Genomic DNA, 14,043 nt, shown 5'->3' with positions numbered 1-14,043 from the left:
ACTTTTGATTTTGCACAAAATTATTCTATTAAACAAACTGAACGAACTATTGCTTTAAATAAATCACATGAAAATTTACATTTACTTTCATCATCTGCATTACATGAACATATTAAAAAGAAATTTAAATTTTTACATATAGGCATGGTTCAAATTGCTGTTAAACCTTTATTCAAAATTGGTTTAGACATACCCATTTTTCTTTGTTTAAGAGATGCACGATATTTAAATTTTTCAAATTCACTTTTGGCAATGGCTGAATCAAATTTAGCAAATGGTCCTGTTTATTTTAACTGTTATCCAAATTTTTCAATTTCATTATTTGACTCAAATATTCAAAAAAATTTCCAAACTAGTTTTCAGATTGGTGGACATATTTTGGACTTTGCCCAGGAATCCTACCTGCTAAGATTATGGAAGGATTCACCATTTTTAAAGAAAAGTTACCTATTCTTAAGCATGACAAATTAATTATTTTTTTCTGAAACCTTTAACCTACCTTGGATATTCTCTTGGCAATTCAAGGTAAAACCTTTTAAACCTTCTCCTAATGTAAATTCTATTGCCTGCTTAACCCGAGAATATAGTGTCAAATGGTGGACCAATTGTAAGGATATTCAGGCAATAAAGAAACCGTCCTGAAACATTTCTCTGGAAAGAATCCTATGATATCAGGGACAAGTCAATCTATGGGACAATTCAACTTTTTATCAGACAAAAGCAAAATTTTAGCAAAATTATCTGGAAATACTACAAAGAAAGAGTTTAAAGCAGCCTTGGAACAAGCATTATCACAAGTCTCTGGAGACAGTGATGATGAAGACTCTGGAAGCACTAGTGGACCTAATTACACTCCTCAAAATGAAGACGATTGTTATGGACTTGATAATTATGATATTCTTTTTGACTAAATGGACAAGAATCTTTTCCTTTTCACTAGTGGAAGAAAACGGACAAAAGAAGATGATAAGGATGAACAAAGTAGAGTTTTAAAAATTCCACTTTTAAGTGGTCTCTAAATCAGATACCATATTTTTGGTTTTTCGGTTGTTTCCAAATTCCTTTAAAACATGTAGTAGTAAATTGATTTCTAAGTGGTAGCTAAATAGCGATCACATATTTATAGTAGCTAAATGCGATAGTTAAATTAATATGTTTTTTATAATGTAGAGATAAATCTCTATAATATTATTTACAAAAAGATTACAACAAATAAAATTATAATAGAGTTAGAATTTTAACTCAATAATAATTCTACTTCTAAAAATAGTAATTATCTGATAAATTAATATTCTTGAAACAGTAAATACATCAATCTATTTTATAAAGAAAATTAAATTTTAAATAATTCCTTTTATTTTTTAAAATATCTTATCAATGTTTAACACTAAAAATATGTATTCTTAATTGTCTTATTTTCTATTATATAGAGTATCGATATTAGATCTAATTTTAAAAGTTCAATTCTATTAAAATTTTTAATCATTAAATATAATTAAATCTATTTAATAAAAAGGTATAATATAGAGATCTAAAAAAATATGTATAAAATCTAAATTTGTAATTTATTACACATATATTTATTTATTTGTGATGCATATTTGGACTAATTATAGTTTATTTTAGAATTATTCTTATAAGAAATCAATTATCAGTTCACTTTCTATATTTATATTAACTCTTTAAAATTATAACTAAAAATTAAAAAAGAGAAAAGAATAATAGCAAATATTAATTATTATTTTAATATAATATAAATATTTATTTTATATTTTCACTTAAATTTTACTATTTGATTAAAACATTCAATATATAATAGATGGATTAGTATTAGAGTTGTATACAACTCACTTTGCGGATTAAGTATGAATACATTAATTTATTTTATGAAATAAATAGATATTCTATTTTTAAGTATTATGTTAATTTATTATATTAAGAATGTCTAGTTTTATTTTAAATTTAAGAATTATTTTATTTCCTATTTTAAATATACTTAAAAATATTATTGGATGTTTGAAAAGTAAGTTTAGAATTTTTAATTTAATATATTGATTTTTTTATATTTTTTAATAAATTGTTTTTTTCAAATCTGTTTTTTTCAAATCTGTTTTTAATTTTGAAAATATATTAATGTCTTTTATAAAAGTTATTTTTATTTTTAGAAAATAAAAAATAAAAAAAGTGATTTCTTTTGAAATAAACAAAAATGGAGATTAAAAAACTAAAAATAATCTCAATGCCAAACGCTAAACGAGCAATGAAAAATCTAACTACTAATATTTACATGCTATGAAAATTAAAAATTAATAAGTCTTGCGGCTAGACGATGCGAGGAAGCATCTTCTCCTGTCCCTGATACAGCCTGGACTACGCACGTGGCCAAAGGCCAATTATGCAGACAATGATAATCACCTAAATTCCTTAAACAAGGAAAATCTTCCAAACGCCGCCGTTTTCAAAGAAAAGCGGGTTAGTACGTGGCCTCATTGGAGCGACAGGTCGTTCTGACTTCCCTTCGTGGCATCTTAAATTTTCACTGTGACCCGCCCGCCCCTAAGCTAGTCCATATATATTCGAGTCAAGGTCCGAGCCAAATGAAGTAAAAATAAGAATAGAAAAGGAAAAAAAAACCAAAACCAAAATAGCTAGTAGCGACAATGTATTTGTTATATTTGTAGTTAAACAACCGTAAACCCTAATGATTTAAATACACTCTCAACACACTCTAGCTGTCTCTCTCCGCAACTCTCTCTCTCTCTCTGTCTCTCTCTCTCTCTCTAAACCCTAGACGCCAATTCTGTTTCAGTGTTTTGAGCTCCACCGTCACCTAGGGTTTAGATTTTAGATAATAGTATTTATAATAATTACAATTATATTACTTAAAAAAATCAATATCGATTCTCGAATTTAAAATTTAAAAATTTTCAAGTTTCAATTGTAGTTTGATAATTCAAAGATATGGATCTCCCGAGTCTCGCTCTCACTCTCCAAGCTGCTCTTAGCCCTAATCCCGATGAACGCAAAGCCGCCGAGCAAAATCTCAATCAGGTCTCTTTTTCAAAATTTTATTTTATTTTTGCTTTGTTAGCTTGCTTAGAAACGTTTTAGTTCGTGTATAGATGATTGTAATTTAGTGTTTGTTTCTCAATTCTTATGCATAATTAATTTTGGAGAGATCAGAATTATTAAGAACATGAAATTCTACTAAGTTTTATATATTTTTTTATTTATTTGATTGTTGACTGATTGACTTACTGACTTATTATTTATGATGTAAGAAGTCAGATGAATCAGACGCAAGAAACAATTAATTTGTTTCAATATTGATTGATGGAGCATAATAATGAACTTAAGTTGGTAGTAGCTTAAAAAGACTTTTACTATTTGTGCAGTACCAGTATGCGCCTCAGCATCTTGTGAGGTTGTTACAGATAATAGTGGATAATAGTTGTGACATGGCAGTACGACAAGTTGCTAGTATTCATTTCAAGAACTTTATTGCAAAGAACTGGGCGCCACATGAGCCTGGTATATATTTATGATATCCTATTATTATGAATGTTTAGATATTTGTATTATGTGCGTATTTATGAAGTGGCTAACACTGATAATTTATGAATGATGGAATAGATGAGCAATCAAAGATATTGCAAAGTGATAAAGACATGGTGAGGGATCATATCCTTGTGTTTGTTGTTCAGGTTCCACCTTTATTGAGGTATGATTTTGTTACTTCTACTGTTTGATTGATTATTTAAGTTATTATTAAGATTATTCCATTGCATTGTTGACTTTTGATCTTGTGTTTTACAGAGTACAGTTGGGCGAGTGCCTCAAGACAATTATACATGCTGATTACCCAGAGCAGTGGCCACGGCTTCTTGATTGGATCAAGCATAATTTACAAGATCAGCAAGTATATGGAGCTTTGTTTGTGTTGCGGATTCTTTCCAGAAAATATGAGTATGGATTCTTTTTGTTTGTTACTTTCTTTTATTCAGGGAAGCTTTGTCATTGTCTTTGTGCATTGCTTGAACTTCTATTTACGGACCCAAAATAGGAAAGGCAAACTAATGAGTTGATTCTTAATATGAATGCTTTAACGACTTAGATTTGGACTCTCTATGTGGTGCTGACTGGACATGTTAATGCACACATTTTAAAGTTTGTGCATGGATTTTTCTTTTCAGTATTTAATAAACAAAACCTAAAATTCGTGGTGGTTTATGGCGTGCCATGTTCATGTCTGCAAAGGAGTGGCTTCCTTTGGCTTAGTTATATTCTCATGGGAACTAAAACCTACTTTCCTAATGAATGCCATGGATGAGAGATTGCGAGTACTCTATCACCGAGTCTCTTCTGATTCTCTGGCTGAGGAATTTGCTTCTTATTCTCAAACTTTTGTTAATCATACTAAATTGTGGATGACTCCATTCTTTCATTACATTCTTTTTATGTTTCACCTACTCATGTAAGGATCATAAATTTAAAGAAAACGTTTATTTCTATTCACTGAATGTGTCACTTGGGAAGTGTTGTCTCTAAGGCATCCTTGTCCTGTATTGATTTCATTATCAGAAAGAACAGAACTATGTGTATATCAGTGTTTTTAAAATCTATGCTTTTTCTTGCCCTGTATATCTTAGGTTCAAGTCAGATGAGGAAAGGACACCTGTTTATCGCATTGTTGAGGAGACTTTCCCGCATCTTCTCAACATTTTTAACAGGCTGGTCCAGATTGCGAATCCTTCATTAGAAGTAGCAGATCTGATCAAGCTTATTTGTAAAATATTCTGGTCATCTATATATGTAAGTTTGATGCTTAGTAGTAGACCTTTTTTATCTCTCAGAGCAGGTGGTGATACTCCTTTGTTATGTCATTGTTTCTTTTAACATTATGGTTTTCCTAAAAGTATGTCCTCCTTAAGGTTAAAGTTGTTACTATTAGACATGCTGCAAATATGTTCATTCTGTATTGTGCTTTTAGCATGCCAGCCTGACTAGAGAAGTATATGTATATATGTAAGAAACTCAGTTCTAGATATAAATGACGTTTTCTCCTCGAATAAGCTCTGGCATGAACAACCCTGCCTCAAAAATGGGGATGGATAGTGTTGGCAAAGAGTAAATTTTCTTGTCAAACGTTAAAAGATCTTAAATGCTCTGATTTTAATGTTATGAAAATGCTAGCATTCTATTTTTTATTTATTTATGTTTTTTTTTTTGTGTATAAATTACATGTCCATTTCTTTTTCATGTACTTCCAGTTGGAGATACCAAAGCAGCTGTTTGATCCTAATGTCTTCAATGCCTGGATGGTTCTTTTCTTAAATGTTTTGGAGAGGTCTGTTCCTATTGAGGGGCAGCCTGTGGATCCTGAACTCAGGAAGTCTTGGGGGTGGTGGAAGGTGAAGAAATGGACAGTTCACATATTGAACAGGCTGTACACTCGGTATGTGTTTATTCTAAAATATTTTTTGAATTACTGGAGATCTGGGCCTTCTTTTTTACTTGTGGCCATTTTGAACACCTATAGGTTTGGAGATTTGAAACTTCAAAACCAAGAAAACAGAGCTTTTGCCCAAATGTTTCAGAAGAGTTATGCAGGGAAGATTTTGGAGTGCCACTTGAATTTGTTGAACATGATACGGCTTGGTGGTTATTTACCTGACAGAGTTACCAATCTAATTCTTCAGTATTTAAGCAACAGGTATTTGCAGTATGTTCCCTCTTCTATACTTCTCTGGTTCTGTTTTATTCCGTCTTTTCAACCCAAATTATGTCATTGATCAGCATGTACTGTTATGTGATTATTTGTATTTTTTTTTTTTTTTTTTTTTTTTGAGATTTCACATTTTCTGATTTATTTTAAGGGGTAAAAATAAATGCTTGAGGCTCCATGTTATTTCTGCAAACCCGATAAACTTGTGGCAAGGAGCTGTACAGGAACGAGTTCCAAATGTTTACATCCTCAGTATTGTTTTTTTCACTCCCTCTTTCAGCCCACTTTTTCTACTTAATTTGTTGAAAAATTCATTTGTCTGGTTAGCTCAAAAACTGTAAGCAATTAAATTCTTGGAACAATCTGAGGCTTTTCTTTTTTCATTTTTCTGTATTTTATTTCCAGAATGGGGAGGATAAAACTAATTAATGTCTGGATTCAAGTATAGTTATTAAGGAAGCCTGTTTTGTTCCTTTACTGACTGCCTCGAGTATTATTGTTTTTTAAATGATGATACCCAAATGAAATCAAAGAGCAAAATTTGTGTAGGATATTAGGGTATCTGATATATGTATTTTCCTATATAACCTGTACAAATATTTTAAAATTCATGGGACTTATTCTTTTGAGCACAACCTTCAATATGGTAGTTTCTTTACTTTATTTTTATAACTTTATAATTGTAAAGGCTAGAAAAAGCAGCCACGGGGCTACTGGAAAAAAAAATGCATCAAGTGTTTCTCCATGTAATTTTGAAATTCTAAGCCAGTTTTCTGTCTCCTTCCCTTCCCCTACCAAATATGTAAATTACAGTGTCTAAATAGTAATTGTGGAAATGATTTTGGATTATGATTCTTGATTTTATGGTCATGTTCCTCGGCTGGAAATGATCTGCAAGAGATAGGAGCAAAATACAGTAGTCTGGACACAATAAGCTAGGATTTTTGGGCTTGCCACTTCATCCACACTTATATGTGGAATTCTACTTCTCCGGTCGACCTTTTATCAGTCTCCTCAATTTCTTCCTTCCCCCCTTGTAATATGACAAATTTTAAGCACAGCTATGTAGCCATTGTTACCATTGTAAGAATTGTATTTGAAGAACCTTAAATCTTTTTTCTTTCTAAATATAGTTGTTTGGATGGAAACACTGCAGAGTAAATATCCATGTGGCAACTGTTGTTTGTCTATCTTGTGTAAAATTCTTATGCTGCATGCACATTTTACCATTTTATTTTATGAACTTTCCATCCGGTGAATAGTAGAGCATGATACATGATCATAATATGTTGCCTCTCTCTCTCTTTCTCTCTCTCTCCTCCCTCCCTCCCTCCCTCTAATTTTTTCCTGGCGTTTCTCAGAGGTAATCCTTTATTTGGAAAGAACTCAATCTTATGCATCCAATCTTTCGGCAACTTTAGCTGAACATAAGGAAAAAACTGACTGTCCTCTTTTATGTGAAGTTCCGTCTTGTATGTCATGTACATCTTCTGACACCATTTCATCATATTTACATCTAGATCATTTCTCTTTTTTGTCTTGACTGCTGCTATACGTGTTTATTTTCTAAAGCTATTATCTAATGCTAATTTTCATTTACATGCAGTATTTCAAAGAATAGCATGTATACTCTCCTGCAGCCGCGACTTGATGTTCTGCTGTTTGAGATAGTCTTTCCTCTCATGTGCTTTAGTGACAATGATCAAAAGCTTTGGGATGAAGATCCGCATGAATATGTGAGGAAGGGTTATGGTGAGTAAGAGAGTCTGGATTGTTTGATTGAAAAAAGGATTTAGAGTACTGATCTTTGTATGATTTCGGTGCAGATATCATTGAGGATTTGTACAGTCCAAGGACTGCTTCAATGGATTTTGTCAGTGAATTGGTTAGGAAACGTGGGAAAGAGAATCTTCAAAAGTTTATTCAATTTATTGTAGAAATTTTTAAGAGGTAATCTTTCTATTTGAAACAGTAAGCCTAAACTTATTTGGTGCTTTTCAAGGTGCTGTTTTTGATTTTCCCTTTATGCAGGTATGATGAGGCACCAGTAGAATATAAACCCTATCGACAAAAAGATGGTGCCTTGCTGGCTATAGGAGCACTTTGTGATAAGCTGAAACAAACTGAACCCTACAAATCTGAACTGGAGCGTATGTTAGTGCAACATGTTTTCCCTGAATTTAGCAGTCCTGTTGGTCATCTTAGAGCAAAGGTGTGCTGCCTTCTACTTCTATTTCCTGTTTTCTTTTTGACACTTTCCTGCATTAATTTATTGATAATTATCCTTGGCTCTATTAGTTACTTGGACTTTTAAAGGTTGCATATGCTAAATTTCAAGTTGTTCCCTGGAGGTATATTGTTTATATATCTGGTTCTTGTGGATGTTAGGCTGCATGGGTTGCGGGACAATATGCACACATTAATTTCTCTGACCAGAGCAATTTCCTTAAAGCCTTGCATAGTGTTGTTTCTGGGTTGCGTGATCCAGAGCTTCCTGTTCGTGTTGATTCAGTGTTTGCATTGCGAAGCTTTGTTGAAGCATGCAAAGGTATGGAGCTGTCATGCTCTTCTGAACTTTTTTTCTCTTCGTGTCTCTTGCTAAATAGACCTGTTCATGTCTGCAGATTTAAATGAAATTCGCCCTATTCTTCCTCAGCTACTTGATGGTATGTTGCATTTGATAAATTTTACTAGCATCTTCACATTGTGGGTGCCCTCATTCTGTCAATTCTGAACTTGACAATGCTTGGTCATTTTTTATTTCTGATTTACATTGCTGCGTTGTTTTCTTTTCTACTTTCTTTCCACTGTTTGGAATTGATGAAGTTTTCTGGGGTAACTCTTCTTCTTTTCTGTTTCTTCTCTCTAGAGTTCTTTAAACTAATGAATGAGGTGGAGAATGAGGACCTGGTTTTTACTCTGGAAACTATAGTTGATAAATTTGGCGAAGAGATGGCACCCTATGCTTTAGGATTGTGCCAGAATCTGGTAATAGTTTAATTTTTTTTGCTTTCGAAATTTCTATTGGAATTCTGTTTCATCCGATACTTATCATTTCTTTTCTTTCAGGGGGCTGCATTTTGGAGGTGTATGAACACTGCAGAAGCTGATGATGAAGCTGATGATCCTGGTGCTTTGGCAGCAGTTGGTTGTTTACGTGCCATAAGCACAATTCTTGAATCAGTTAGCAGGCTTCCTCACCTTTTTGTCCAGATTGAGCCAATTTTGCTTCCTATAATGCGTAGAATGTTGACAACTGATGGTCAAGGTAGGCGCTACATGTGTTAACACTTATTCCTTTACCTTGGAGCTAGCGGAGCTTCTGTCATTAACACTTAGGGTGGATTTAACTGGGAGTTAAAAGATGTTAAGAATTAAGGGTTAAGAGTTAACCTCATTTACCCTTCTTTGGCATGCCTCAAGGGATTAACAATTAAGGGGATTAATGGTTAAACCCCCTTCCAGTCGATTTTGTTTAAATCTCACCCGCTTAGGTTAAAGGGGTTCAGCACCTGAGAGTAGAAATTGATAATTTTTTTGTATATGATTATTTAGTGATCTTAATTTGTTTGTGATGATTTTTTTTTCAATGATGTCAATTACGTGTAACCACTAATGTATTTATCGTTTGATATCATGTTATAGACATTATCAGACAAGGTGAACAACTTAATGTTTATCCATGTAATCATTACATCCTTAAATATTACTTCTGTAACTGATAATCAGATTTTGTTATCTCTGGTCTAGACGTACAACTCGTATCAGAAAATTTTTCTGATGTTGTGGTTGCGGGATGTGATCGTTTCTATTCTTGATTGTTTGATAATGTTGTTTGAAGGCTTAGTAGCATTCCCATTTTGTAATAGTGGTTCTTGAGAATTCTTATATGGAACTTTTTGCACTAGTAATTTTCTTTACCTGGGTCCTCCTTCCATTGAAATGTGACAGTCATCCTTTTAGATGGAACTACATATTCTTTAGTTTCTTGTAGAATACTTGAGCAAATGTAAGTGCAGATTGAGGTTATGGAAACTCGGAATGCAGATTTCCATTTCCATTAATCATGTTATAACGCAATTTCCTCATTTTACTGGAGGATTGTAGCTAAGATGTCTACTATTCGTTAAAGCCTTAAATCTTGCATATAAATTTTATGACCTGTAATGGATCAGATGTGCCTGTTTTTATCATTCAGATTGTCAAAATTAATATATGTATATTTTCTTTTATTCCTATTTTGTTCAGAGGTGTTTGAAGAAGTTCTGGAAATCGTTTCGTACATGACCTTTTTCTCTCCATCGATATCCCTGGATATGTGGACTCTTTGGCCTTTGATGATGGAAGCATTGGCAGAGTGGGCTATTGATTTCTTTCCAAGTAAGTGTTCTGTTTGTTGCTCTAATATTTTGAACATAGAGATGCCATCTGGAAATTAATTCGCCTGCATATTGCTCCTTCTCTAATGAAAAAGAAACTGAGTTACTATTTTGCAACGTCTTATGACTGGTACTGTTAATTGATTGCATCGGACTGTATCTCTTGAAAAACCTTGTCTTTGTTGGTTTCATGATGTTCATCGATGCAGATATTCTGGTTCCCTTGGACAACTACATATCAAGGGGAACTGCTCATTTCCTCGCATGCAAGGATCCAGATTACCAGCAAAGCCTTTGGAAGATGATTTCGTCTGTGAGTTCTATTTTATTTTTCAATATTCATTGTTAGTTGCTGTTTGTTTAATGGACGCGTGTAAAAGAGAAAATGTTCTCCTGATTGTTTAAATTGGTATTGACGAGTTCTCTTTTGTTCATACTTTCTTAATCTTCTTGCAGATCTTGGCAGATAGAAATTTAGAGGATAATGATATTGAACCAGCTCCAAAACTTATTGAAGTGGTTTTCCAGAATTGTAGAGGCCAGGTGGATCAGTGGGTTGAGCCATATTTGAGAGTCACCGTTGAGAGGTTAAATAGAGCAGAGAAATCATACTTGAAATGTCTTCTCATGCAAGTGGTAAGGATCATGAATTGACTACATGTTACCCTTTGCTACTCTTATGTTGTGACAAGAATATCATTTTTAGTTCAATTTCCTGTCTCTTGATTTTACTTCTTGAGAAATGAGAACTCATAATGATGCTCAATAATGTGTAAGAAGTCCTTATTTATCCTTGCAGCAAACCATCACAAACTATTGCATATTTGAAAATCATTTCTTCCCCTAATGTTCCCTCCTGAGATTGTTCAAACATTAGGGATGGTGCCTTCAACATTTCTAATCGAACTTTTTGATTTTGTCAACCTGCTTAAAATATTATGCTCATTAGAATAATGCTAACAGTAAAAGTAACTTTTGCTGGGGTTATATTTTGAGTAAGAGTTAAGGGATGGCTAGGCAGGACAAAGGAGGAAGGGAATCCCCGTCCTCTTCTTCCCTTTCTGTGTGTCCGAGTATATATAATTGGTGCCATCATGATCCATCAGATGATGACTTGAATTGGATTTGGTTATTGTTACAATCTGATTTCCAGTTAAGTGAAAGATATTGTAGAATGATTTTGGGAGATGTGACCAAAATAGTATAATGTACATATTAGATGGTTTTTATGCAGTGTTCTCTATGAGCATCTTTTGAAATTCTTTGTACTTGCAGTTGCAGACTTTATAAATTGGGGATTGACAGTGAATTTTATAATTGTAAGTTACTGGACCAGCTGTTAAATTATTAAAATAGACATGAAAAAGGACTATAAAGTCCATGTTTATTCTATGATGTACTAAACAAACACTACGACACCACTGCCATTATTCCAAATTTCTTGAGTCTTACAACTTTTTTCTTCTTGAGTTTTTAATTTTTTAATTTTTATTTTATTTTACTTATCTGGATAATCGGTGTCATTGTGGTCCATTCAGGCAGAGAGTTGAATTGAATTTTTGTCAGTTGTTACAACTTACATTGTGATAGCTAGTTAAGTTAAAGATACTGTACAAGGATTTTGACGGGATATTTCTTATATGCCAACTGTATTCCAGTCTCTGTTAGAATTAATTACACACAATGAATTATAATGGTCCTTTTATTCTTGGTACCAAAATATCTAAGTGGGTAGTTGCTAGTGCTTTTAGTAACTTCTAATTTATTTTGGTTTGTTGAAGAGGTTGAATTGACACTTCTTTTTAACAAATGTGCTCTGTACTTGGCAGATTGCAGACGCCCTTTACTATAATGCAGCTTTGACGCTAGGGATACTGCAAAAGCTTGGTGTTGCTACTGAGATATTTAATCTCTGGTTCCAGATGTTGCAACAAGTGAAAAAAAGTGGTGTACGTGCTAATTTTAAGAGGTATTCTGTTCTGCTGCTTGCTTATTTATTTTAGAAGCAGTTTTGAACTTCTCTTCTGTTGGTTTGGGTTGGATATCTAAAGAAATGTCTTTCACAGAGAGCACGACAAGAAAGTTTGTTGTTTGGGATTGACATCACTACTTGCACTACCTGCTAATCAATTACCTGGAGAGGCTTTGGATCGTGTTTTCAAGACCACTCTTGATCTCCTTGTAGCTTACAAGGATCAAGTTGCAGGTCCGTGTCTTCCTTCTCCCACCTGTGGCCTTTATTTTCTCTCTGATTATTGTTCTTTATTGTAAATTCATTATGCTGTTATTGGTATTGTACGCGTGCATAGAAGCTGCAAAGGAAGCAGAAGCTGAAGATGATGATGATATGGATGGTTTCCAAACTGATGATGACGATGATGTTGATGGGTCTGACAAGGATATGGGAGTTGATGCTGAGGATGGGGATGAAGCAGACAGCATTAAGCTTCAAAAATTAGCTGCACAGGTCTGTTGTCTTATGAACTTGGCTCAATATCCCCTTATACCAAGCACCGAGTTAAATCAGTCTTGTACTATTTCCTGATCATCACTTAATGGAGATCACAGGCAAAGGCTTTCCGTCCACATGATGAGGATGATGATGACTCAGATGATGACTACAGTGACGATGAGGAGCTACAATCACCAATTGATGAGGTGGACCCTTTCATCTTCTTTGTTGATACTATCAAAGGTGAGTGAACCTTTTCCCCTTTTGAATAATAGGTTTGACATCCGATCATCTGGTTTGTCCAAACTTACCTTGACTTTTTATTTTGTTGCTGTGGATCTAGTCATGCAAGCATCAGATCCATTGAGGTTCCAGAATCTTACACAGGCTCTGGACTTCCATCACCAAGCGCTTGCAAATGGTGTTGCCCAGCATGCTGAACAGAGAAGAGCAGAGATTGAAAAGGAAAGAATGGAAAAGGCATCGGCTACTGCTGCTTCATAACCTTGGATACAATGTGGCTTAAGTTTGCATCGCTTTCACATTCCTTGCCTACTCCATTCATATAGGAATATTTTAGAAGGAACAAGAGTCAATATCAGTCTCTTTGAAGCATTTGGTTGGTTCCAAGCTCATGGGTTCACTAGGCCTGGAGGTTTGGTTCAAGATAATTTGGTGCATTGCATACATACCTGAGTTCCCATTTGCTCAGCAGATCATGAGATTAGGGAACTTGGAGCTGCGACTCTCTACTTGGTTTTTGGGTAATAATCATTTAGCGAGTCTGGCCAATTCTACGTCAGAGGAGGCCTATCACATCATGTTTGTGTTGTCATTTTGCTCATTTTTTTTTTCTGGCTTAGAAAAAGAATATTTTTTGGGATCTCCTGTGCTGTCGCCATTTCTTTGCAGTTGCCTACCGTGAATATTGGTTTATGATCCTTTGGTCTTGATGCTTTTCATGTTTGAAAACAAGGAGGGTGTCAGGGGAATAGTTTGAGGTCTGGTCATGGTACATGGATGGGAATCATCTGGGTTAGATAATGGCTGTAATGATAATTTTTGGTAAAGAGTAGCAAAATTTTTTCTTTTCTTTTTCTAAATTTTGTAACGCGAGTATAGTCCACGAATGGGTTCTGGAGTTTTGGGTTTAGTGCAGGGGGCTTCCAAGGGTGGCTTGCTGCTGATTGTAAAACATCAAATATTCTTTATATAATGTGCTTTAATGAAAGAAGAAGAGGGAGGAATTGGTTTGTGTATAGGGGCTCTTCTCATTCCCTGAACTAGTTGCATTTTGTATTCTGTTTATACTTGGTGAAAGAAGTTTTCACATTAAAAAACCAACAGTTGTTAGGGGAGTTGGCAGCATCATGTGCCTCTCACTGTGCTGATTGCTATATTTTCTCGACTTTTTTGGCCTAAATCCTGGTCCATAGTGAATCACAGGACGTATGGATAGCTCCACTTTCAAAGCGTACGGTGAATTT

At 34.1% G+C, this 14,043-nt stretch overlaps 1 protein-coding gene across 1 annotated transcript; it reads left to right on the top strand.

Annotated features, from left to right (window-relative positions):
• Positions 1 to 2,649: 2,649 nt before the first annotated feature.
• Positions 2,650 to 13,815, top strand: LOC8279601 (importin beta-like SAD2). The gene is made up of 22 exons (XM_002527711.4): positions 2,650 to 3,051; positions 3,396 to 3,531; positions 3,634 to 3,721; positions 3,817 to 3,966; positions 4,650 to 4,812; positions 5,271 to 5,455; positions 5,540 to 5,713; positions 7,332 to 7,477; positions 7,552 to 7,675; positions 7,757 to 7,937; positions 8,114 to 8,273; positions 8,350 to 8,391; positions 8,595 to 8,713; positions 8,795 to 8,993; positions 9,974 to 10,105; positions 10,314 to 10,417; positions 10,561 to 10,740; positions 11,934 to 12,073; positions 12,171 to 12,310; positions 12,414 to 12,571; positions 12,673 to 12,799; positions 12,900 to 13,815. Exons 1-22 carry the CDS (start codon positions 2,962 to 2,964, stop codon positions 13,058 to 13,060), a joined length of 3,099 nt encoding a protein of 1,032 aa, XP_002527757.1. The 5' UTR covers positions 2,650 to 2,961; the 3' UTR covers positions 13,061 to 13,815.
• The last annotated feature ends 228 nt before the right edge of the window (positions 13,816 to 14,043 follow it).

Source organism: Ricinus communis, chromosome 8 (genome assembly GCF_019578655.1).
Source record: "Ricinus communis isolate WT05 ecotype wild-type chromosome 8, ASM1957865v1, whole genome shotgun sequence".
NCBI classification, from domain to species: domain Eukaryota; kingdom Viridiplantae; phylum Streptophyta; class Magnoliopsida; order Malpighiales; family Euphorbiaceae; genus Ricinus; species Ricinus communis.
Note: the sequence above shows the minus strand (reverse complement) of the source record. Positions and strands in the feature narration are given on the sequence as shown.